The sequence below is a fragment of the Lampetra planeri genome, chromosome 1 (assembly GCF_965212315.1).
Source record: "Lampetra planeri chromosome 1, kcLamPlan1.2.h2, whole genome shotgun sequence".
NCBI classification, from domain to species: domain Eukaryota; kingdom Metazoa; phylum Chordata; class Hyperoartia; order Petromyzontiformes; family Petromyzontidae; genus Lampetra; species Lampetra planeri.
The window spans coordinates 35,012,092-35,037,197 of NC_136107.1; the positions used below are offsets into that span (position 1 = coordinate 35,012,092).

At 44.8% G+C, this 25,106-nt stretch overlaps 2 protein-coding genes across 3 annotated transcripts; one reads left to right on the forward strand and one right to left on the reverse strand.

Annotated features, from left to right (window-relative positions):
* The first annotated feature begins 128 nt into the window (after positions 1 to 128).
* Positions 129 to 14,539, forward strand: CCP110 (centriolar coiled-coil protein 110). 2 transcript variants are annotated; one of them, XR_013585954.1, is made up of 10 exons: positions 129 to 1,195; positions 2,972 to 3,138; positions 4,209 to 4,334; positions 5,094 to 7,512; positions 8,666 to 8,785; positions 9,582 to 9,683; positions 10,640 to 10,756; positions 12,352 to 12,422; positions 12,896 to 12,946; positions 14,274 to 14,539. XR_013585954.1 is itself a non-coding variant. In XM_078599612.1 (10 exons), exons 4-10 carry the CDS (start codon positions 7,333 to 7,335, stop codon positions 14,344 to 14,346), a joined length of 714 nt encoding a protein of 237 aa, XP_078455738.1. In that variant the 5' UTR covers positions 136 to 1,195; positions 2,972 to 3,138; positions 4,209 to 4,334; positions 5,094 to 7,332; the 3' UTR covers positions 14,347 to 14,539. The 2 variants fall into 2 exon arrangements, 1 of the variants encoding a protein (XP_078455738.1); XM_078599612.1 differs by having other exon boundaries at positions 136 to 1,195.
* KNOP1 (lysine rich nucleolar protein 1) lies at positions 13,700 to 25,005 on the reverse strand. The gene is made up of 5 exons (XM_078599574.1): positions 24,892 to 25,005; positions 20,731 to 22,064; positions 20,097 to 20,189; positions 18,691 to 18,813; positions 13,700 to 17,405 (listed from the first exon to the last, which is right to left on the reverse strand). The coding sequence occupies exons 2-5, from the start codon at positions 22,045 to 22,047 to the stop codon at positions 17,067 to 17,069; spliced, it is 1,872 nt and encodes a 623-aa protein (XP_078455700.1). The 5' UTR covers positions 22,048 to 22,064; positions 24,892 to 25,005; the 3' UTR covers positions 13,700 to 17,066.
* Positions 25,006 to 25,106: the final 101 nt, after the last annotated feature.

Here is a 25,106-nt window from a genome sequence, read left to right on the forward strand (position 1 = left end):
GGCAGTGAGAGACGGAGACAGGGGAGTGGGAGAGTGGACAGGGGAGTGGGAGAGAGACGGGGAGAGTGGGGAGTGTGAGAGAGACCGGGAGAGTGGACAGGGGAGTGGGAGAGAGACAGGCAGAGAGAGGGGAGTGGGGGACAGGGAGAGTGGCAGAGAGAGATGGGGAGAGAGACAGGGAGAGTGCACGGGAGAGTGGCAGAGAGAGTGTGAGAGAGACGGGGAGAGTGGACAGGGGAGTGGGAGAGTGGACAGGGAAGGGTGCACGGGAGAGTGGCAGAGAAACAGGGGAGTGGGGAGTGGAGTGGGGGAGTGGTAGAGAGAGACGGGGAGAGAGAGACAGGGATAGTGGAAGGGAGAGAGACAGGGAGAGACAGGGCGAGTGGAAGGGAATCAACGAGGGGGGGGGGGGGGGACCCAGGATCTGAGACCAGGGGACCCCTGAGTATCCATCACAAGGGAGCTGGAGAATACAACCAAGTGGAGGGGATAGGAGTCGAGCAGAGACACAGGGACGCAGAACCACCTCCGATTCTCGCGATTGGCTACGTACGGTGCGAAAAAAGTTGAGCACACATCACGTCCATACAGAGGAATTGTGCACCGAGACCAACGAAACCAGGGAGAGAGAAAGGACGAAGGGAGCCAAGATCCAGAGGGAGAAAGCGAATCAGTAATCGAGAGAGACCTGCTTTGGGTGGCTGCCCAGAGCTCAGAGACAACGAGATTCAGACCAAAGGACCCCAGGTCCAGGAACCAAGACCCAGGGGTAGGGGACCCGGGGAGAGAGGACCAAGGAGGAGGAGGAGGAGAAGAGACGCAAGGAGCAGGTGTTTGGGAGAGAGTAAGGGGAGGGTATCGTTGGGGACGATGGGTGCAGGATTTAGGATTTACTGGCCAAGAAACGTAGGGATTTAGGATCAGGATTTACGATCAGGGCCGTTTTGTCCCAATTGGGACGCCTGCCCCACGGGCCACGACCTCGTGTGAGGAGGGCTCTGGGAAGAGGAGAGAGATCGGAGTGGCTGCCACGTGGAGGCTGGATTCAGGGGGTGGAAGTGCGGCTGGGCAGGCTGAGGCTGGAGCAGAGAGGAGGGTGGCGATGCTGTCCGACCGGGACGAGCCAGAGAGCCTCAAGACGACGTGAAGAGGGTCCCCGGGCCGCCTGAAGCCCCGAGGAGGCAGCGAGTGTGTGGTGGGTACAAGGGGAGCCTTGCTGGGGACCCATTGGTGTCACCTGAGCCCAGAGAGCTACATGGGTGGGGTGCCACGGTGGCGAGATGTTAATTTTTTCATTGCTTTTATGGCTTTATTTTGGTGATTTTCGAAAAGTTTTTTGGTTTGGCTATGTTTGTTTGTTGTAGTACGGAGTTAGAATGATGGCTTTCATCTAAGTTGTTTTGTGGTTGTTGTTGTTGTTTGACTTGCATCCCACTGGGATTTTTGCACACTGTTGGTGTACGGTGCTTTTTCTGCAATATTTTGCTGTCTTTTCTTGGATTTTCTGTTTGCACTTAGTCACTTTAAGATGTTTTCTTGTTCATGTTTTTGTTTTTTGTTTGTTGCGGTTGCACCCGATTCAAGAGCCGAATGGCTCACAGGGCTATAACAAATAAATGAACTTGAACTAACTATCTCGCCTGGTATATAGGAGGTCGTGGGTTCGATCCCGACCCTGACGCCTGCTGTATATTTGGAGTTTGCGTGTCTCTCTCATCATCATCACGGTGGCTAGCATATGTTAACTACCTCGCCTGGTATACAGGAGGTCGTGGGTTCGATCCCGACCCTGACGCCTGCTGTATATTTGGAGTGTGCGTGTCTCTCCGTGGTGAGATGTTAACTACTTCGCCTGGCATACAGGAGGTTCGTGGGTTCGATCCCGACTATGACGCCTGCTGCTGTATATTTTGAGTTTGCGTGTCTCTCCGTGGTGAGATGTTAACTACCTCGCCTGGTATACAGGAGGTGTCGTGGGTTCGATCCCGATCCCGACCCTGACGCCTGTTGTATATTTTGAGTTTGCGTGTCTGTCTCCCCGTGGTCGTGTGGATTTTTCTACGTGTCCTCCGGTTTTCCTCTCCACATTTATAAACATGCGTTTAGGGTACAGTATTTGCCTGATATACGTTTGCACTCGATAAGCCACTTCGTTGAGCTATCATTTATGGCCAGATCGCTTCTGAACAATAGCTACATAGCTCAGTGGGCTTTACCTGATAAAAAAAAAAGTTTTAGTTTAGAGTGTTCCATAGTCACATTGATCGCATGAATTACAAGGCTCACTTAAATCACGTGGGTGACCCTGTGCCTTTGATTACACTATGTAACACGATTTTTGTTCCTGGGTAGTAAGTGTTATTTTCTTATTGCTTATGCCTCAAAAGTATAGAAAATGGCTATTATTCACCACAAACTTTGCTTTTGTGACCAGGACTTTATGTGATAGGAATGACACAAATGCACACGTTTTCTCAATGAAAATAGGTCAATTGCAAAATATCACTGTCCTGGTCACAAAAGTAAAGTTTGTGGGGAATAATAGCCATTTTCTGTACCTTTGAGGCATAAGCAATTAGAAAATAACACTTACTACCCAGGAACAAAAACACTTTTTTTTTGTTACGCGGTGTTATCTGATCGACTCGACTACCTGCCTCATATGGGTCAAATTTCGATTTAAAGCTTTCGTGACTGCAGGGATTCATCTTCTTGGTTCTTTCGGTAAAGTCACGTAGGAGGGAAATAGTAAAATTATAAAAATGAAACAATATATTATTTGTTATTTTATTATGTAAAATTTTTCTTATTTTATGATTTCCCTTCTACGTGACTTTACCGAAAGAACCAAGAAGATCATATGGGTCAGTTTGATCACCTAGGCCATATTGTTTCAATTGAAAAACATTTTTATTGGTTGCATGGGTCACTTACATAGCTGACACGAATGACGTGGTGTGCTTATTCACAGGGGCAGTGTGCATCATGGAGAGCTACGAGGAGTTTGTAAGCCAAGCCCTGGCCAGGATCTCCTTCCAAGCGCCGTACGACCCGGTAGAGAGGTGTCTCGGAGAATGGCATCCAAATCCGACGAAATCGACCGTACAATTCCTGGGGATTCCCATTCTGCCCCCGCTGGTGAGCAGTGCGTGAGCCCAGGGGACCGGTGTGCCACTCCAATCAATACGTTGCATCCCTATCGTTCACATGCGGGCACAGTAGTCAAAATAACGTTGAGACTTAAGTCTTTCTTAAATACAATGTTTAGTTCAGTATAACATTGTTTGACGTGGAGTGCTGGCACAGTGGTTTCAAGTTTATTTCGTAAAACCAGGAGAGAACTCAAGAGACCAGGAGAGTCAAATTTGCAAGTGACCTCGGGAATTAGTTCACCAGTAGATGGCAATGATTGCTATGCACGGTCCCAATTGAATAATTTGCGGGTCATATTCGAATTTGGCATATTTAGACCCGGACGCCGGAACACAATGACTTAAACCTACTCTTGTGATTGAGGTCGGCGAATCTTTACGTGCTTTGGGGAAGTGGACGGTGCACATATATATTTGTTATGGTTATTACATTCACAGTGATAATCAGAGCAGCCGCTGGAGTCAAACAGTGAACTTCTGCAGCAAGCGGCAAACGCGCTTCGCCTAGGACACGTCACTGGTCCATGAATCATGAACCTCTTCACCTAAGTTCAATTCCTGACCATGGCTAACATAAGTGGCGAGTGATATATGTAGCAGTCGTGCGCACCCCCTTTACCAACATGCACTGACCGGCATAGTAACATATGGTCAACCCAACCCCTATGTCTGACAGTGCATGGGCAATTCCTCAACCAGAAATGGATTGACAATGGGATATAAGTTCATTTAAGTCTCATGATTTTTGTATGTGTAATTAACTTTTTGTCGCACCGTATGTAGCCAACTTTACTAATTGGAGGTGGTAATTGGAGGTGTATAAGTTAGGTCTCTTTAAAAAATATTTTAAAAATCTATTTCATTGAATGTACATTGTGTATTTTTCACCACATTTTCTCCAGTTACCTTTGCTAAGGGACAGTGGTGTTCGATCAGGCTATCAATGTGCTTTTAATAAAACTTCCTCCCTGCCTGCCTCAGGGGGAAACCTGTCTGTCCATCCATGTCTTAATTTGTTCGCCTGTCTGTGTTGGACTCTGAATTCTGATCGAGAAGCTGAGTTCAGAAAGCAGGCAGACCATGCGGCACCTTCGAGCTTCGGCCCTCGGCGTTCAGAGACGCAAAACGCGCGATCAGCGGTCGCCCGGGGAGAACGTGTGCAGGTGTTTCATCTCCGCCAAGGTGCAGCTGCTTAGCTTTTACTTAAATGGTTCTTCTTTCCTGCGTTTGCTATCACAGATTGGTATCCGAATCACTCGGTCACTCAATTGCCACGTGATCGAGTGCAATCAACCTTCATAATCCACCTTCTAGCAGTGCGTCGTCATAATGGGCAGTCCTATACAATGTGGACGGCCGTTTGTTGGGCAGCTTTGCAGTCGCATGCGGTGGGCATTATGCACAAACCAAAATGGTGCCGGATCAGCGTGTGCTAAATAAACCATAGCCAATGACCAGTCTATTAATCCTGATCCAAGAAGGTCTAGTGAGCTGTGGCCTATGTAAAGGTGGAACTGATTTGTAGTGGAAATGTAAGGTGGTTTCATCTGAATCCCACATCTTGCAGAGTGGAACTTGCATAGTGAAAGCGTAAGACCACGTATTACATGGATAAAGGTGGGCAGGTGCTCTGATCGCTAGTTGCCTCTCATTATTATTGTTATTATTCACTGCTGTATGAAGGTCTCTGCACATTGTCGCATTTCGTCTTGTAGCTAAAGGGTCCTCTGAAAAATACCAGACCACTACCATTTCCCGCCGTGGGTGGTTGTGTAAACATGCACCAACAATTTATTTTATATGCCTAGAGTGTTAATAATGTTGTAATCAGCATACGGGTGTGTTCATGGCAATTTTGCTCAACTGTTCTATTATGTTTGCATGTGGGTTGAAATAAACGACCTCCCAATACACTTGTTTATTTTATTTTTGCCTTTGCAGGAGAATGTCAAATCGTACACGAGTAGCCATTCAAACGACGTGGCTTGTGCCAAAAACGACGAACGAGCATCGCACGCAGAAGACAGATTGCACACGCACGTCGATGATGAAGAGAAAGAGTCACATGTGAAGGAAACGTTGCAACAGTGCCACAGAAAACAAAATAAAGATGAACACCACGACACCTCACCCGCTGAGATCACACTTAGTTTTAGCCATGAGGAGTCAAAGGACAGAAGGTTAAAACCCACCCAGGACTCGGCCACCGCACGCAGCAGCAACTACAACAAAAGCAGTAGATGCAACAAAGTCGGCAGCAGCAACAGCAACATCAGCAGCAGCACCACTGCAAATTCACAACACAGTTTAAGGCGGCCTCAAACCATATCATTTGCCAAGAACTGGACATGCGAGCCTGGTCGCTCAAACTCGGAGGAGGGGCCGCCGCCGAACAAGCGCAGTGTCTCGCGCTTGAACTGCAGCTCCAGCAGCAGTGGCTCCAGCAGCTCCTACAGCTGCCTGCCGAGCCCCAAGATGAGTGCCAGCCCCCCTCATGCCCTCGCGAGTCGTCCGGGCAAAGGCAAGATGCCGCACAGAGACCGCTTCTCTCCGCTGAACTGCTCGTACAACGTGGACGAGCCGTCGCCTGTGCTGCTAGCCAGCCGCTTGCGGGAGGTGGCGGGCGATGGAGAATTGGGGCGGCCCAGCTCCTGCCAATCTTGCTCGGATGCAGAGGTGAAATGCAGGCTGGAGTTTGGCGGCAATGATGGTAATGGTATCGGTGGTGGCCGGTCGCCAGTGACCCAACACAGCAATGGGAATGCACGCGCCCCGCCAACGCAAACAACGCCCAGATCAGGCGAGTGCTGCATTTGTTTAAATGTTCGGTGGGTTTATTTAGTTTTCCTTTTCACCAAAAAGGTGTTGCCCTTTGGAGGATTGACTGCGTTTACAGTCGGGGTTTTCTTAACACTGCAGTTTCTAAGCACATGGTGGACAAAAATACTTTCACCCAAATCTTTTCCAGGTTTTAAATGTTCGCTAAAAGGTTTTGCTTAAAAAAAAAGCAGTCACCTCGTGTGACTGTTCTTTTTGTTGTTATTGCCATCACATGATGTTGCATGATTTACTTTTTGATATAAGTTGGTTCCAACAGCTTGTTGGATGGAAATATTTGAACGACAGAATTACTTTTACATGTGCACTGCTTGAAGGAAGGCACAACCGACGAAACAAATAACTCTTAATTTATTTAAATGGATATGCACACGTAGGTGGTGTGTTTCGAGCTATGTGACACACATTTGAGGAGTTGTTAGTTAAAAAAGACTTTAAAGTTATGGAACGACTATCTGTTATAGTGATCCCGTGACGTCACTGCATTTACGAACTTTGATGTCACAGGAGTTCTATAATGGTGCATTTGACTATACAATTAATGGCCTTTTTCTAATTAAAGAGGCTTTGTACATTACTTGGGTAGAACACCCTGTAAAGCACAGCCCAGGTGCATGTCTATAAGATAAGTGTTGCCGTGTCGACGTCTAGTTGTTGAATTTTAGCTGTTCATATATTAGCAGACCATAATTCTAGATTTGAAGCTTTTGTGACTGCAAGGATTCATACTCTGGTTTTTTCGGTATAGTCACCGTAGGAAATAAATAAATAAATTAACTACATAAAAATGAATTAAAACTAAATTAAATCACGACGTTTCGGGCGCAACTCAAGCGTCCTTCAGGTGGGGACTTAATTGAGTTGTTTTCATTTATTTGTATTTAATTTTTTACCTACGTGACTTTAGCAGACCATAGTTTCACCATGTTTATACACGTGGGAGTACATTTTTGACTATCCGCTCATGAGCCTATTGGGCCCCTGTTTTCAAGCAGCATTTGTTTAAGTAGGTGGTGAAACAGACCCTGATAATTATCTGTGATGTACATGTGCAACCCTTTGCCAGTCCACTGCTAGACGACAGCCTCCCCACACCATGTGGATTGTGGGGGTTATTTAACAGTACTTCACCATGCTGGTCAGTGTGGGTTGGTGAAGGCGGGGTGCATAGACGTTAGAGCATAGTACAGTTAAATGGGTTTTACCGCACTACCGTCTGCTGTCTTTTACATAACCCCACCGTCGATGCATAACCAATAAATCGTCTCTGATTAGCAGGGTTGGCAACGTACGGTGCGAAATATGTTCAACATGCGCACATGCACCTTGACGGGGCATTGAAATGTGTTGTTGGATCGTGTGTGCGCCGTGTGTGGCCTCAGCCTCAGAGAAGTTCACGTGCGCTGCGACCCCACCGTGGCAGCAGGAATCGCCGGGCGCGTGGCCTCACTCGCAGGGAGACCCCACGCACTCCTCGGCGAGGCTGGAGCCTCCTCCGACCTTCAGGGCCCTCCTGGCCAGGGTACGGAGTGCACGGTGTGCCATGACAGCCACAAATAGGGAGCAATTCAGGAGGGAGCAGGAGGTAGGGAGAAGGTGATTTAAGTATCCTGGGAGGGTCCGTTGAATAAGGCAGTTTAAGTACAACATTCCATTGGCTTCCTAATTCAATCAATGTCAATTCAGGGATTATTTTCACTTCAGGTACAGTGAGGGAAAAAAGTATTTGATCCCCTGCTGATTTTGTACGTTTGCCCACTGACAAATAAATGATCAGTCTATAATTTTAATGGTAGGTTTATTTGAACAGTGAGAGATAGAATAACAACAACAAAATCCAGAAAAACGCATGTCAAAAATGTTATAAATTGATTTGCATTTTAATGTCAGTGGGCAAACGTACAAAATCAGCAGGGGATCAAATACTTTTTTCCCTCACTGTATTTTATGCAACTGACCAGAGGTCTTTTGACGTTCCAGCGTTAGTGACTGATTTACCACTGTGGAGAAGCTCGAGGCGAGCGTTAGGGTTTGGTTGGTTCGTGTGCTTCAGGTTAATATTAGGTTTGGAGTTAATTGGCTAGTTTGAATTATGCCAAGGCTAAGATTAGAGTCTGGTTGGCTCGTATGATGAAGGTTAATGCTAGGTTTATGGCCTGGTTGGCTACTATGATTAGGGATAAGAGTAGGGTCAAGCTTTGGTTGGCTAGCATGATTACGGTTAAGCCTAGGATTAGGATATAGTTGGCTAGTTCGAGTGCGTTAGCCAAACAAGCAAAATTTTGCAATGATCAGTTCAATGATAATGAAATTACTGTACCGCGTGGGACACAGAGCCTCATTCTAATTTATAAACGTTGTATGGCTTCTAACAACTGGTCGGTGTGTACTTACCAGCCCATTTCATTGACATGCCGAATGCATCGCCATTATTATTATTCAATTACTCTGAAATCACCCATATCATAATCAGCCAAGATCATTCTACTCCTGGATGAAGGCCTCCCCAACCCGCCACCATTGTGCAACAATTCACCCAACACCTGTACGCAATCCGATGGCATTGTTCCACCTAATTCTAATTATTGTTACTTTAATTTATGTAATTGGTGAATTGTTACGTGACTCGCACGCTTACGTCTAAATATCTCCCAACCCCCTGGCACCGACCGCAGGCCGCCGACAGCCCCGACTTGCACCGAGCGATTGAGGTCGTCACGGCCGTCGGGAAAGGATTCCTGACGCGAAGACTCATGCGGACAGAGAAGCTGCAGCACCTGAAGCAGACCGTGCTGGTGACTCATTCAGGGGCAGCAGGAAATGACACGTTCGCACATAAAGCCACCAAATTGTCTGGGAGGCTTAATTAGAACACATGGTGAGCAGACAGCCCCTCCCTCCTTTAGCCCCGCCTAGTTTTACATGGTCACGCCCACTCAACTGCTAGACCCACCCACACAGTGAGGTGAGTGGCCTCCTTCATCTCTCTGATGCTGGTCTTGCCTACTGCTCATAGGCCCTGTCCACTGCTCTGCCAATCTCGCCCATTCCTCAGGTCACCACGCTTTTTGCATGTGTCATGGGTGGAGGATGAGGCTAGAACATTTTAAACTGGTATATCCCACTTTTTCAAATGTTTTGGGACTGTGGTAAAGCCTTTTCTGAAAGTTGGGCTGTCCCTGCCAAACCAGTGCATTTGGTAGCTCTACATTTTTAGCATTGCTATTACTCTGTAATACAGGCGAGGGTTGGTTGATCACACAAATGTTGTGTCATACCCATACCCAAATACAGCACTCGTGCTAGGAGATGCTACTCAAAGGTCCACAGACAGATTCATGAACCCATTGTACCGCCCGCCATCTCCTGGCCAATCTCACAGCAGTCTAGTAGGTTTGGGAGTTTCACAAATCTAAATGACCCATCATCCCAGTCTCCTCTTATCCAGGTATCTTGCTGGCCTGATATTAACTCATCAACTATATTACCCGGCTCAAAGTTTAAACAATTATAGTCAGTATTCATTGATGGACTGGAGGAACCCTCATTGCATACGCAGTAGGTAAGAGGCTCATGTGCATCAATCCACAGGATACGACGCAACTTCTGCAGTCGGTGCAGAGGGAAAGCCGGATGAAGAACGGCATCCTCTCCTCCCAAGACGTCACCCTGGAAACCAGACTCAATGCCCAGGTTAACATTGTGCATCAGAAATGGTGATCTCAAACATTCCTGTGAGAGTCACACTTGGCAGCGCGCTGCCGACAAAACAAAGGCAGCCCCAAGGTGATCGGGTGGCTCACTGAATTCAGGAGTTCAACCCTGACAATTAAATTAAAGTTTTTGGCAAACCTTCTTTGCAGGAATTCTAGATTTGAAGCTTTCGTGACTGCAAGGAATCATATTCTTAGGTTTTTTCGGTAAAGTCACGTAGGTAAAACATCAAAATTAATTAAAATAAAATAAAACAAAAATCACGACGTTTCGGAGGCAACACAAGTCTCCGTCATCAGGTGGGACCGTCACAGCCGAATTAGCTGCATCAAGTACAAAAAAACCTAAGAATACTTATTTGCAGGACACTATAAGTTGTGCCCCAAGTGTGGATAACGGGGTCTATTGGAGCGACTTCCAAAGTAGTTTTGTGGTGCCATCTTCCAAGCCATTCCAAAGTTTCACGTGGAAATGTATTCATGTGATAACAATACCATTTGCAAAATTGTTATGTTATTTGGGAAATATGCAACATTAATGATAAAGACAACTCTCTATTATTCAGAATAATGGGGTGGGGGGATGTCTGGATAAAACAAAAGCACGGATGATGAAAAGCATACGTAAATTAGACGATGTAAACACACCGTTTACTTACATAGAATGAGGGTGAAGACATAGAATGCATAGTCTGTTTTAGTTATTTATTTATAACTGGTTATCGACTCGCGAATTAGAAGCAGACAAATTACTGAAGCAGCGAGTGCGTAAGAGAGAGCACAGAAGATTTGCACGGATACCAAAGTCTCAATTTTTCTTCCACCTTTCGCAAGGATGGTTCGTCGGCAAACATGGATAATCCGCACTACGAGAACCAAGAGTCGTTTATTGATATTTTAAATAGCAATGTTGAACGTGCCTGGTGTATCTTTCAGCTCCGAGCAGCCCTCACGGACATACACGAGATATTCCACGGCGCTCCTGGGTCCGTGAGAGCGCGCATTCTGCACAGGGACCGCGAGCTGCAGAAGGAGAGGAGGCTCAGGGAATTGGTAAAAAATAAATGTTGTCAAGACAATCACTATGAATTATAATGAATACACAAATATGCATTTATACGTATTTTCGTGAAGTGATGATTAAATTTAGTCTACGTTTCATAAATGTAAATTGGTTTTCAAATATTTTATGTACATACTGAAAATGGTTTGGCCTAACCCACAATAATCAGACAATACATCTCATTCATACCATTATCCCTCTATTTAAAAAAAACAATTATTTATTCGCTACTGTTTATTTTGTTACTCATATTTTCCTCAACGAAGCTCATCATTATTACGTGATATAACCGAGGTCGCTTTTGCAGAAGAGGCAATGTTGTATGCGTCGCAATGGGTTTAATTAATATCCTGGTTAAATAAAGGGCACATACTGAATGATAAGGACTGCGGAGTTTCCAATGCAGGGGAGATGCAGAGGAGACCTTGGGTGAGATGGAAGTGGTGGAATGAAATACGAGGACAGTGGATGTTGATGATACAAGAATAACAGAAGCACATGGGGAGGGAAAATCAGAACAGTCTATGGGTGTCTGTGTATTGATCTCTATGCAAGTACAGTACATGGATTGTGTAAGTGTATGTGAGTGTATGGGTTTGTAAGTGAATGACTCTCTATGTAAGTAGGTATGGATCATGGAACTGTATGGAAATCTACGAGTCTCTTTAAGTGTATGTGAGGCTATAGGTCTCTAAGGATAGTCGATGTGATTAGAAAATACACAATAGAAGTGCGTGGAGAAAGACAATCATGAGAATCTATGGGTCTGTGTAATTCTATGCAAGTGTATTTGACTATGCAACTCTATGGATCATGTAAGTGCATGTGATTCTATGGGTCGCTGTGTAAGTATTCCTTCAATAATGGAGTTCCTGCCTTCAAAAAGAGATCCAGTCTGTACTCTATACCTGTGTTTCCATGAAGTAAGAACTTAACCAAAATGTAATCATGTAACTTGAGCAACTCGGCATTTTCCAAAACAGAATTGTTAATGTATTTGCAGTCACCAGTTCCTAACTGCATTTATAATTCTAATAATATACAGCCCTCGTCAATTGATTGCTGGGTGAGGACCTTCCCATGTCATGTCAGTCATGGGAGTTGTTTGACCATACTTCACTATGCTGGTGGTGAGGGGGGTGGGGGACCAGGACCATTTCAAACAGATATCACTTGCTACCGATATCAGCTTGGGTTGCGAGTCAAACTCAGTTTTCCGGGGTTCATAGCGCAGTGCGCCAAGCATTGTGCCACCACTCCACCCAAACAACATTGACAAAATATAAATGACTGATACAATTCATCTTGTTGGCGAATAGTAAACCTTGTTTGTAAGAACATAAAATATATATATATATCTGCCCGATACATTTTCCTAACAATTCGAATAGGCGGAACGTTTTCTAACGCTCTATGTGAACTTGAAACTGGGTAACTGACTTTTGGCGAAAACATGCGGCATCGACAGCCTTGAGGCGTTATAGGAGACGCGTTGACACATGCCGGCATTTCTGTTGGTCCACAGCACGTGGGCGACCGGATTTGTTGAGCTTTCGCAGATGGCTAAGACTTTCTCCTCTTGTAGGAAAAGGCCAAAGGTCAACTCAACAAGGGGCCAGCCTCGCAGAGGCCACTCGAGAGAAGCCGCCAACAGACGTGAGTGTCACACCGCAGGGCAGTTCCATGAATTCAGATGTACATTTCGGACGATGTAAACGAGGGGAGTAATAATGTGCATAATCGTGAAGCAAGTTGCCTTTTACTTGGGCGGTGTGAAAATCAGTTAGGACAATAATTCAGATAGCAATCACGTATCCACCACATTTGTTATGACGAGAACTAGAGGCAATATCAGTATAAAACTATTTAGGTGTGTGTGCTGTGTAGCTCTCGAATCTATTTTCAGGTTGTACCACTCATCAGATACCTCTGGTATAAATGTTTTCTGTTTGGCACAACATCCGATGATTCACTCCACGTGCTGGGAACGTCTTTGGGAACTGAAAGTGTGTTGTTCACTATACCCCGCGTTTTGCTCCGAGTGTGTGGAGCGAAACGTCGGGCATCATGCCGCTACAACTCGAAGTCTGCATTAATGTGAGTTTCCTGTTGCTGTCATATTACATCAGGAAACCTGTTGCGAGCAGACCTACGAAACCCGCCACTGCCAATCAACAAAAGTACGAATCGCTTGCCTGTCATGTCGTCCCTGTCACAGCTCTATAAATATGAATTAGATCATGTTTAAAAGCCATTCCTTCCGAGGAAGTTTTTAATGTAAAGTTTTCCTCATTGCTTTGACAATGTGACCGAGTTATTGCTCATGAACACGGTACAATGTACAGTCCTTTTGCACATCCACTGGGTGGATAAAGGCATTTCCACACCGTGCAGGTCAAAGAGGTTGTTAGAGCACACTTCACCACGCTGGTCAGTGTAGGGTGGTGAATATGGGAAGCATAGATGTGGGAACATACAAGTAGCGTACAACAATATCATCTTATGTTCTTGCCTGTGCTGTCCAACAAAGTCCCTAAGGATATAGCAAACTGTGATGCATGGGTCACACATCCAAGCACTAGCCAGGATCAACCCCGCTTAGATTCTGAAATAATGTAATTTTATATCTATACTCTTTGGTTCTTTCGGTAAAGTCACATAGAAATAAAATTAATTAAATTATAGAATAGGACGTTTCGATTGCAACACAAGCAATCGTCATCAGGTGGAACTAAATTTGAGACAAACACAGACACGGAGACACACACAGACACACAAGCAGAGAGAGACAACAGAGAGACACACCATCAACATAGCTTCAAATCAAGTTTCATATCTATAGTTAATATTTTACTACGTATAGTTGTTTGTTGGCATTAATCCTTTATGTATTGTAGTGCGTTTGACAATATAAAAGAAACGCTGAGTTACAATGAGCTGCAATTTATTTTATTGTTTAAATTTAAATAGTATACATCCAGTTCGAATAATTACTATACATCCAAAACATTGTATTTTTGTTACACAAAGATTCGTCTCTCAAAAAGAAATAAAAATTCAGACCCATCTTGGCATGACTGCTGCTTGACAAAGCACCATTATCATGCACTCGACAAAGCCATGCCCCAACACTTGAAGGGCAAGTGCAGAACATCTGCTGCACAAGTTCAGTTTAGAATGAGTCAGCCGTTATCACGTGTGACCCTAAGAACAAGCCAACAGCCCCATACGCATCACCGCACACGATCAGCGATGCACGAGTTACCTCCACCCCTTCAATATTCGACGACACAATCCAAAGCTGTGTGCTGCTGTGTTGTGTTAAATGTGCATTCTCACACAAGCAAGGTCTTTAAGCACACAGCAGCTGAGCATTACTTCTGGATGTACATTTCTGACACTGGGTACTCAGTCGCAGGACATGATATCAAAATAGGAATACAATTGTGGAAACATTACATGTAAAGGAGTATATACATATTTTTTTAAATGTTGTTTTCCACGCAGGGTGGTCCGGGGAAGAAGTGGAGAAGGGAGACCAAAGACGGGCATTTCCAGAATGCGCAACTTCGTTTACTGAAACTCATCTCGCACCGCATACCTCCCTTGAGTCTGGATACAGACATTGCGGTAATAGCGAAGGCACGACACCATCAGCCTGTTTACAACACAAGACGGCATAGGTGTAAATGCAACACATCTCAATATTCTGTACAGAAAGGGGACATGTTTTTTAGAGGGAAGCAAATCGGCCATAGGCAGAAGAAAAACAAGGCACTGAGCTTGAACTTGAATGGGGGCAGGCAGTTGATACCACAATAAACTTCAGGGAGTTCCAGACGATGGGCACAACGGAGAGAATAAGCGACTTCCAACTGAGTGAATGTTGACTGGGGACTTCGACAGAAAACTTTGACACTCGAACCATCACCGAGCACCACAGACTGCGTGCCCATAGGACGTCGACATGGCTTTAGGCCAGCTGCTCAAAGAGAATGCACATTTTGTTGGCCGTGCAGGCCCGTTGCCACGTTCACCTTTCAGCTAAACGAGAGTACTCACTCCCATGCGGCAATCCCTCCACGCACACAAACACCGCATCAGTGAGTTTAACACGTAGGCTTTCGCGATCAATATTATTCATGAAGGTTTTAGGGTTAGATTGCGTAAATGTCGTAAATCTTGTCGGTTGACTCTCCAACACATTAGTGTGTTAAAGTAGCAATTGGCACATTTTGTTCAGGTGACAAAGCTTACTAATTGGCTGTTGGGTGGTGGTGGTTTACCGACACATTTACGCGATCTAACCTAAAAACCTTTATGGACAACATCGCTTGCGTCAACCTAAAAAATGCAGAACCTCTGCAGCGCAGCGAGAATCAACAGAAGTTTGTATTTTCAGCAGCACCAGTGAATAACACGGGTAAAACGGGTACATGTACATATTTTGTATTTTATTCACACAGCCTCAATTCGTGTCGATTCCGTTCGAAGCACCTTCATGAGAATTGCTATCATTATGCAAGGGCACCGTGCCAGTTTCGGATTCCTTGTAAAGCAACAAAATGCTGTTGCATTGTGCCCACCCAAAACTGGAGCGCTGCCTTTAGCTCCAAAGCCAAAATGTGTGCCTGTTGTGTTTATCAACTAGATTACCATCCCTGATGTGAACGTAGATTAAAATAAAATATTTATTACAGGATGGCCCTTCTGAATTTTCTTGTTTTAATACCGAAATAAAATATACACGTACAAGCGGGCATGTCATGCGCGTGAAATAACATTGGTTTTATAAATTCAAATGCAGGCCTGTAGCACAGTAATTGTGGGACGGTGGCGAGATGTTAACTACCTCGACTGGTATATAGGAGGTCGTGGGTTCGATCCAAACCCTGACGCCTATACATTTGGAGTTTGCACGTTCTCCCTGTGGCCGCGTGGCATTTTCTATGGGTCCTCAAATTATTCCTTCCACATTTAGAATCCACGCGTTTAGAGCAGTGGTTCTTAACATTTACTGCACCCATTTGGTTCTCAATCGTTAAAAAATGTATGTTAATAAACATAGGTTTGATGAAACAAACTTTATGCCCGAGCTTAATTTGTGTTTCGATTATTTACATTCTAAAACAATCTGGCCATGTCTCGCACCCCCGCAGGGGCTGGTGTGCACCCCAGGTTAAGAACCACTGGTTCAGAGTATTTGGCTGCTATACATTTCCACATGATAAGCCACTTCGTTGAGCAATCATTCGTGGCCAGGTCACTTCTGAAAAAGAGCCATATAGCTCAGTGGGCCTTACCTGGTGAATCAAAAGTTCAGTATTTAGTTTAATTTTATTGAAGCTCCCAACTAATTGGATCAGAAAGTTAGAAAGGTCGGGGTGGAACAGCCCTGTTCTATTGGCAAGACTAAGCCCATGCAAGACACCACCTCAAAGTATTCTCTATATAGTTTTTTTTAGAGACCTCTAAAAATGTAAAATGTCATTAAGCTCATACATTTTACAGCCGCATCTCCACGATGCACTGTAATGTTACATGCCAAGCAGTCCCAGTTAAGTACAATCTATGACTATTGGTGGACTGTTCCAAAATTAATGTTTTGATAACATTAACTTCAACATAAATAACATAACAAGCTGTTGATGAGCTAAATTGTATTAATGTAAATAACAGTTAAGCAAACATGTACCAGGCCACCCCACACATGAATTATCCCAGTGACCTACAACACTTCCTATAACGCTCTTCCGTTTCTTTCCTCCCACTGTTCAACTTTGGAATTCCCTATTGTCTCTTCTCCTAAGTTCATAGAATTAATGTAAGAAATGTGTTCTTATCTGCTTCACCTTCAGTAGTGGTGTTTTGTTGCTGGTCACTTGGCTCTGTGCTCAGCAACCGTCACTTAAAAAAAGAAAATGGCCAGGAGGTGGGCAAGGAGATGGCCCAGTAAACAATAGACTACATCCATCTGTGCAGAGCTCCTGGTGTTATCCAATTGTGGGTGTGGTGGATTTTCATTGGGTACTCTGGCTTTCTTGGGAGTACTGACAATCCACAATCATCAAGTGGATGGCTGCAATGATTTCTAAATTGAAAACTAATTTCTTCAGAACTCCTTTTTGTGTCTAGATTGTTTGTCGTCCTTCCCCCGCACCTCCGATTAGCACGGTTGGCTAGTCACAGTGCGAAAGAAGTTCAACATACACACAGCTGAGAGTTCCAAGTAAAAACATTCATTAATACAAAAAAAAAAATTCTCTTGAACAAAAACTAAAATCGCAAGTGACGGCCAGCTCACTCCAACTTGAGGGAGCGGCTCATCGCCTTGTCGATAAAAAACGTCTTCTTAGCACTGGCATCGGCCTGAAAGCCGAGACCGACGCCGCGCTGTTGATAATTCTTGCGCTGCAAGGCATGCTGGAACTGGGACTCTAGCGCCGAGTTCAGCCGGTTCTCGCTCTCTCCGCCAAGCGCCATGTTTGCCCTGCCGCTCGCGCCCGGTCCGGACTCCAACTCGGACCCGGAGTGTCCGGAGCCTTTCTTGAAGCCGCCCATGAGCCGCAGGAACTTGTTCTGCTTCGTGGCGTCCCCGAGACAGGCAGTGTCCCACTGGCCAAACTGCGTGGCTCTGGCCTGTGTTGTTGCACAGAGAGAGAACAGGTAACTTAAGTCATATTGTTACGCTTGTTTACCCAGGAAACACCGACTTTTTCAGCAGGGTCGTGCCAAAGTCTTCGTAGTATGGGGTGACGATTGCTCTGTATAATCCAAGTGAGCACATTTGCGGGTGATTTTTTTAGTTGAAAAATTTGGATCATGACGATGGTACATCATGGACTACTCTTACAAACTAGCCTTTTGCCCGTCAAAGGTGTATTGCAGTAAATCTGGAACTTGCAAGCGAAAAGCAGACCGCGACGTGATATTCATTGCATCAGTGCTTGTGCAATTTGTAAGGGCGCGGTGACACAGACCTATTTAATTGTAAGGTTATAATCCCTTGTTCATCATGACGTTCTTTAAACTTCTATGTCTCAATCGTGTTACAGAGATTGCGTGACGTGAGGGTTCTGCCTTTGTAGCGAGGGTTGTAAGTTGACGCCGAGGAGGGGGGAGGAGGCGCCTTGGTCCCCCATGTGGAGTGACGTCACCAGCTAATGATTATGAATGGGGTGGGTGTACATTTGGAGGACGTCACCTTATAATGATTATTAATGAGGGAGGCTGGTCGATGTGGAGTGACGTCACGAGCGTTAAGGACAGACATTCCTGGGTGATTATAGTAGGTATGACGTCATAGCATGGTTAACACCCACTGTAATGCAGACAGGTATCTTTAATGTTAATACACCTGCAATATTAATTAGGGCAGCTGCTGGTTTCTGCTGCACATGACAACGAGGCCATGCTATTGTGATCATCATACAAGTGGCCAGTTGGCTCGGCGGAAGAGCGAACGGCTCGCAGTCGGAAGGTCGCGCGTTTAAATCCTGGTTGGGGTCGACTCAGCCCATCACCCCTTGCGGAGAAGTCAAGGGTGGTTGTCCAATAGAAAAACTCACCCCGACTAAAAAAATTGGAATTTCCACCATAGGCTCAGGCTCGAAATGGGAAGTGAGTCTCAATTCAATGGTCATTTGAGCAACAACAACAAAAAAATACCACTTCATAACTTTTGAAAGATACTATCATTCTGCTTATAACTCAAAAGTATTTTAAAAAAATCAGTATCCCCGAAACTATACAAGCACACTGTGTGTGATTAGATCTGTTTGTTATGGAAGACGCCGTCTACCTTTGAGACCAGAATCTATTGCAAATCAGTGGCTCCCACGGTGATACACTCGTGCCATTGGCAAATCACGTGCCAAGGGAAACTCCTGGCTATGGACCCCGCTCGTCTGCCACGGTGCCTCACCGTGCTGGAGCCTCCTCCGCTGCCACCGCCGTCACCACCACTGTCACCGCAGCTCTTGTTCGTGTCCAGAGACACTTTTCCCGTCATGATGTCGACCTGCGTCTGCAGGGCCACTCTTCTGGCCTACGCTCAAGAGCATTTGTGAAGACAAATCACATCAGGAGAGGGATTAGCTTCTTTAATAGGCATCATTATTCGTCATCTGTCTTTTATGTATTTGCTGGTGGGAAGCCCTTTATAATAGTCTCGCGTATGTTGGCAATGTGTTCAGGAGCTAAATGCTAATGTCGAGGTCCGATAGCCAAGATGAGAGGACTTCAGGAGAGTTTGTATCGTCCTTCTATTTCTCCGTTCAAGCAGTGCATACTACAGTGGTGGTTTATGGTCCATAGTTTGGGTTGCATGGTGACAGTGCCACTGTGGTTTGTCTTAAATTTGCCATTCATCAAGGAGATGTGCACATCAGCCTGTTGATGTTCCGATGCGTTTGGGGGTTCCACCACTGTCTTATATGAGGTATGTCAAAGCCAACAGTTGAAATGTTTGGGTCTCGACTAAGGTATTTATTCTAGACATCCGCATTGTTCCACTCCGAGGCCCATTGAGTTTGAGCAGCGTTCAATCACCTCGAGAGCTTACGCCCCGACACACTCCCTCGAGTGCTCCGCACCACTGAACACACCCCCCTACTCCCAGCGGCACATGGCCTACACGTTGTACGATTAAACAAATAATTTAGTGATGCTGCGTTGGCAGTGGTGAAAAAAACAGCAAAAATAACGACACTGAACACGTCCATCAATAAAAGGAAAAGTATATAATAGGCGACGTGTTGGACAATGACCCTTGTTCATAGCACAGAGAGAGACCAGAGATATAACTATGATATAATTTTTATCTTAAGGCAGTGATAACACTGCACTGAGTTTTTGTTACATGTAGTATGATGCATACACATATCTTGAAATGCCACCAATGTAAACTTAAAAAAATATATTTTTTAAACTATCAACGGTTTTTATTTTACAAAGGCCCACTGAGCTCTTTAGCTCTTTTTCAGAAGCGACCTGGCTCCAAATAACAGCTCAACGAAGTGCCTTATCACGTGGAAATGTATTATTGTAACCAAATACTCTAAACGCATGTTTATAAATTTGGAGGGCAAAACAGGAGAACTCGGAGAAAAATCCACTCGAGCACGGGGAGAACATGCACACTCCAAATATACACGCGTCAGGGTCGGGATCGAACCCACGACCTTCCTGTATACCCGGCGAGGTGAGGTAGTTAACATCTCACGACCGTGTAAGGGATACAATTGGGGGGGGGGGGGAAGGTATTTTTTTATAATAGCAATGCAGAGAAAGTGAGGCATTCAGGCAGATTTGACCGAGCAGAATTCTCACCAAATCAAATTTCTCCTCTTCAACATTCCCGGGTTTTATGGTGACGAACTTTACGTCATTGTCCACGTCGCACTCCTTGAGTTTCTTCGGCGTCTGGAAAGGATGGTGTCAAACAATTGGCAACATAATTATTAAATCATAATTCCTAACGCCAATAACAGAGTTTTAAAAATAAATCAGTGGCACATTGGTCAAGAGATTCTGCGTGCGGTGGGGTAAAGTGTGGGTACTGCAGCCTCTTTCAAGACGTCTTGCCAGTGTGGAAGAGGCGGCAAAATTCCTACTAGAGGGCCTTTCTAGAGCTCTCTCAAGTGGATGCCCCTTCCACCAGCTGTGGTGTGAGCAAGCAATGGCAGGGCTGCACCTTTAACCTGTAACTTACATTAGCCAGACCACAACTGCCCCAAAAACCTTGCTTCATTTAACATTAACTCAAAGGATATTTAAATGAATACTGACAATCACCCCAACATTTTACCGTCAAGAAGTAACATATAAAATCCTTTGTGTCCCTGAGCGATGCTCAATTATTCCAAAGTGGGAATGAATAATTAAGGATGCTTGTAAGTTTGATTATTTAGTTTGCCAACTGCCATTCAAAATCAGGGGCTTTTTAACACAATACAGCACTTACACTCCTCCTAGTTTCTCCTTGATCTCTCGGACTGCCGTCCGTCTGCTTATTCTCTGCCAAATTATCAGGGTCATTGGACTTCTTTCTGCCGCCAGCCTTTGCACGCTTCACCCCTTTGGATCCGGTCCCTGCTCGACATTCGTTGCTGCTCCCCGATGCATCTGGCGAGATGCTGCCGGCTTTCCGTGGCCTTTTGCGCTCGTTGGGTTTACACGGAGCTTCACCGTCCAAAGCGCCAACAGGCGATTGTTTTTTCTTGCCCCTTGTCTTTGGCTGGTGCTCATGGGCCGCAAGCAAATGGTCCTCTTCGCCCGCTACATCCACGTCCGCGTTGGTGTTCTTCATTTTGCGTTTTGATTTCGGTGCCTTGACGTCAGCCTTACCCGTCGCATCGTCATGTTCAATTGTTTTTCTTTTGTTCTTTTTCTTACGTTGCTCGAGATTGTCTGTAATATCGTCGGAATTGGACTGAAGTTGACCCTTTTTTTTCTTCCGTTTGACAGTGTCACTATTTTCATCCGAGCAATGGTGGGCATTATCAGCATGATCAGCTTCAGACTGCACATCATCTCCTTCACCCGTATTATCTAATTCCTTCTGGTTAGGACCCTCACTTTCAGACTTTGACCTTTTCTTTCGCTTACACACCACTGCCTTTTTAACACCATTTGTGTTTTCATCTTTCCCCGTATCCCCATGTGTGTCTGAGAGACCATGCGAGTCATTGATTGCTTCACTGTCACCCAATTTTTTTCGCATCTTCTTTTTCTTTTTAGTTTCTTGACGCTTTGGATCCTCTGATGATGCATCGTCACCTCCACTCTGGTCCTCAATTTCTTGAGTTTTTTTCTTATTTTTGAACGCCCCCTGTTCCACGACATCTGCACAGTTGGCCAGTTCGATGCTTTTGTTCTTTTTTTTCTTTTTCCCTTTCTTCATCACCGGATCAACAGTCTCTTCATCGGCCTTGTTATCGTCGTGCTTTCGTTTTCTTGTCAACGTCTCATCGGACACCTCCTCGTGCTGCCGCCTTTTCTTACACTTCTTGGCCTTCTTTTTTGACATTTTCAATTCAGGCACGCCATCTTCACAACACTCGGCTTGATATTCCATCTCTTCCGTAACGTTTCCCTCACCTTCGCAAGCATCTTTTTGTTGCGGAGCTTTGGAAGTTAGACTCTTTTTTCTTGCGCCTTTACACTGCAAAGATTCGGCAGAGACGTCATCACTTTCTTGACACGTCTCTTTCCTTTTCTTGATTTTCTTTACTCGATCCAATACTTCTTGTTTGGAGAAATCTTTTACTTTACCAGCCATGTTTCTGCATGCCCTAACTGCAACACACACCATATTGCAAATACAATGCATTAACAGTGTCCGGACAATGACTCCACCACCGTCTAGTAACTCTTCCTCCAACTGATATTGGCGTAGAGCCTCGGCAACATCATTGGGTGTTCACAACTGGAACTCATAATGGTTTGTAAAAAACGCTCAAGCCTGAATTTATGTGGCACATGGTCCATGATTTGAGCGACAGCAGTGGCACACAACAATCTGCTCTTGAAAATAAAATCCATTGGTTGTACTTTATCATACGTGTAGATGTTCAGAGCTAACAAGAGATAAGAACTACCTAATGTCATCTTCTTGGTTCTTTCGGTAAAGTCACGTAGAAGGGAAATAATAAAATAATAAAAATAAAACATAATAAAATACAATTCTCACAACGTTTCGGCCACAACGCAAGCAGCCGTCCTCAGGTGAAGAACAGGTCTGTCGGAAAGACAGCGTCTGAATGAACACCACCAAGCTTGGCAGCGTATATTTAAGCTGGGTTAGAGGAAGGGTGCCTTGACAAATGAATTTGCATATCAACAGAGGAATTTCGCATATTTATGGAAAATGCAGATATGGGATAAGTCACTACTTGTGGAATGCGTAGGAGGTGGGGGGGGTCTCAAAGTCATATTATGCCCGTGCATTATGTAGGATTAGCAGCAACAAAGGGAGGAAGATTAAATATACGCTGCCAAGCTTGGTGGTGTTCATTCAGACGCTGTCTTTCCGACAGACCTGTTCTTCACCTGAGGATGGCTGCTTGCGTTGTGGCCGAAACGTCGTGAGAATTGTATTTTATTTGTATTATTTGATTATTTCCCTTTTACGTGACTTTACCGAAAGAACCAAGAAGATGAATCCCTGCAGTCACGAAAGCTTTTCAAGTGTGTTGCATGTCGGGAAGTATGTTAAACATTTCGAACAGACACACATTCACAAATCTCCCTTTTATATATATTTGTACACCCCACGTATCCACAACATTTTGATGAGGCTATTAAAATAATAGTGCAATTATACCATGGTCGAATTAACATTGCACTCCAAAAACAATAAAATAATGCGGTAGTTATTTTGTAATACCGTAGTAACAATATATAATTAACCATGACTAATCCACTGCTGTTCTAGATTTGAAGCTTTCGTGACTGCAAGGATTCAGTTTTTTCCGTAAAGGCACGTAGGTAATAAATAAATAATGCATACAAAAATAATATAAATAATAATATATTTATTTTATTTCTATTAGTATTTCAATTATTTGTAATAGTTATTTTATGATTTATTTATTAGCTACGTGACTTTACCGAAAAAACCTAAGAGTATGAATTCACTGCTGGATGAATCTCTCCCCTCGCGCCGTCACCGTCTCTCGTGGTCCTGCATGTAACAATCCACACAGCGTCTGCACACCAGCTGATCTCACGGCTCATGGACATCTGTGAAAAAGAGCTTCATAGCTTATCGGATTCCTCCAGTCGAACGAAAGACTCTGCGTTGGACATCCTCGCGGGCGAGTTGGCTGCCACTTACTCTGTCTCAACCAGCGGTCAGGGGCCATCCATTTAGTAGGTACAGTACGCAGAAATCCGTCAAAACTTGACCCCCCCTCCCTGTACGCACGCGGACTTTTACACCCCCCCCCAAATCCTATAGAACGGCCGATATTTAATCCACGCAGAAACGATCAAGGATTCATACCACTAACGTGGTTTAAGCAAACAGTCCACCGCCGGACTGACTCATTTGAAGGCCAATTTAGACAAATTATTATAGAGGCTTCACCCCCCGTTTCCTATGCGTTTGTACATTGTGAGTAGAGACCCCATACGCAAGCAGACGCGTTTGGGTTAACCCTCCCCTCCCCCCGCCACGCGTACGGACTAAGCCCCTCATCGTCCCTTACAGTCATCTAAATGAAAACACATTATTTGGTGACGCTGCTGCGCTGGCAGTGCTGCACAGTTAACAATAATAACTCAACATTCATCTGTAAAACAGCCTTAAATGAAAACATAACAGGCGACGCTTCGGGCAATGCCCCTTAATGCACACCACAAATAGAACGGCCTAAGAGATGGGAGGAGATAAGAGTTGGAGGCTGTACTTTTTACCATGGGGCCCGATGTATTTGTTTTATGCTTTCTGATTTGCAGTGTTTACATTGGCAGATAAAGTTACCTAATACTATTCATGACGTGCCCTGTCCCAGACAACTTAATCAATGACGATAACTTATTCTTTGGGGGGGTTTATTATTTTATACCTACGTGACTTTACCGAAAGAACCAAAGAGTATGGATCCCTGCAGTCACGAAAACTTCTAATCTAGAGCGATAACTTACTCTTCCTTCTTTCCGTGTATCAATACAGCAACATAATCGATTGCTGTAGTACTGTTGTAATCATTAGAATATAGTAATGAGAAATAAAAATAATACTAACAGTCCAGGTAATGAAGTTGGATTCTAAGGCCACGACTAACATCAGTGGCGACTTACGCAAACCGGCATCCTGACCTGCGCTGACGAGCGTAAGTTATGATCACCCCCCCCCCCCATCACCAATGCGACATTGGAAGGTATTCATACCAACAGTTGATTGACAAATACATGTAGTCTTAAACATGTTACGTCAGTAGTGAACGCAAATACGATCCCACACTTACAAAAGTACTGTACTGTACACGTGTTTAAAGGCCTACTGGAAAAACGTATGGCATTAAACACACGTATACAATTATGTTTAAAATCAAATCAATGAAGCGGTTACAATTAATAAAGCAACTCGCTTAGAATATGGGTACAAATGCACACTTACGTCTATTGAAGTTGTTTTTTACAGCTTTCAATCACAAAACCTCCACACGTGGCCAGCACATCACACACCCGCCTATCTGAGCTCGGCCGCACTTTAGATTCCGTAGCGATAAAGGGGCGCGTCGCCTCACGTCCAGCGCCTCCGATTGGCCGCGCTTGCACCACGTGGCGCAACCCAAACCCAATCGGCAGCGAGGAGCCGCCTATTCGCGCTAG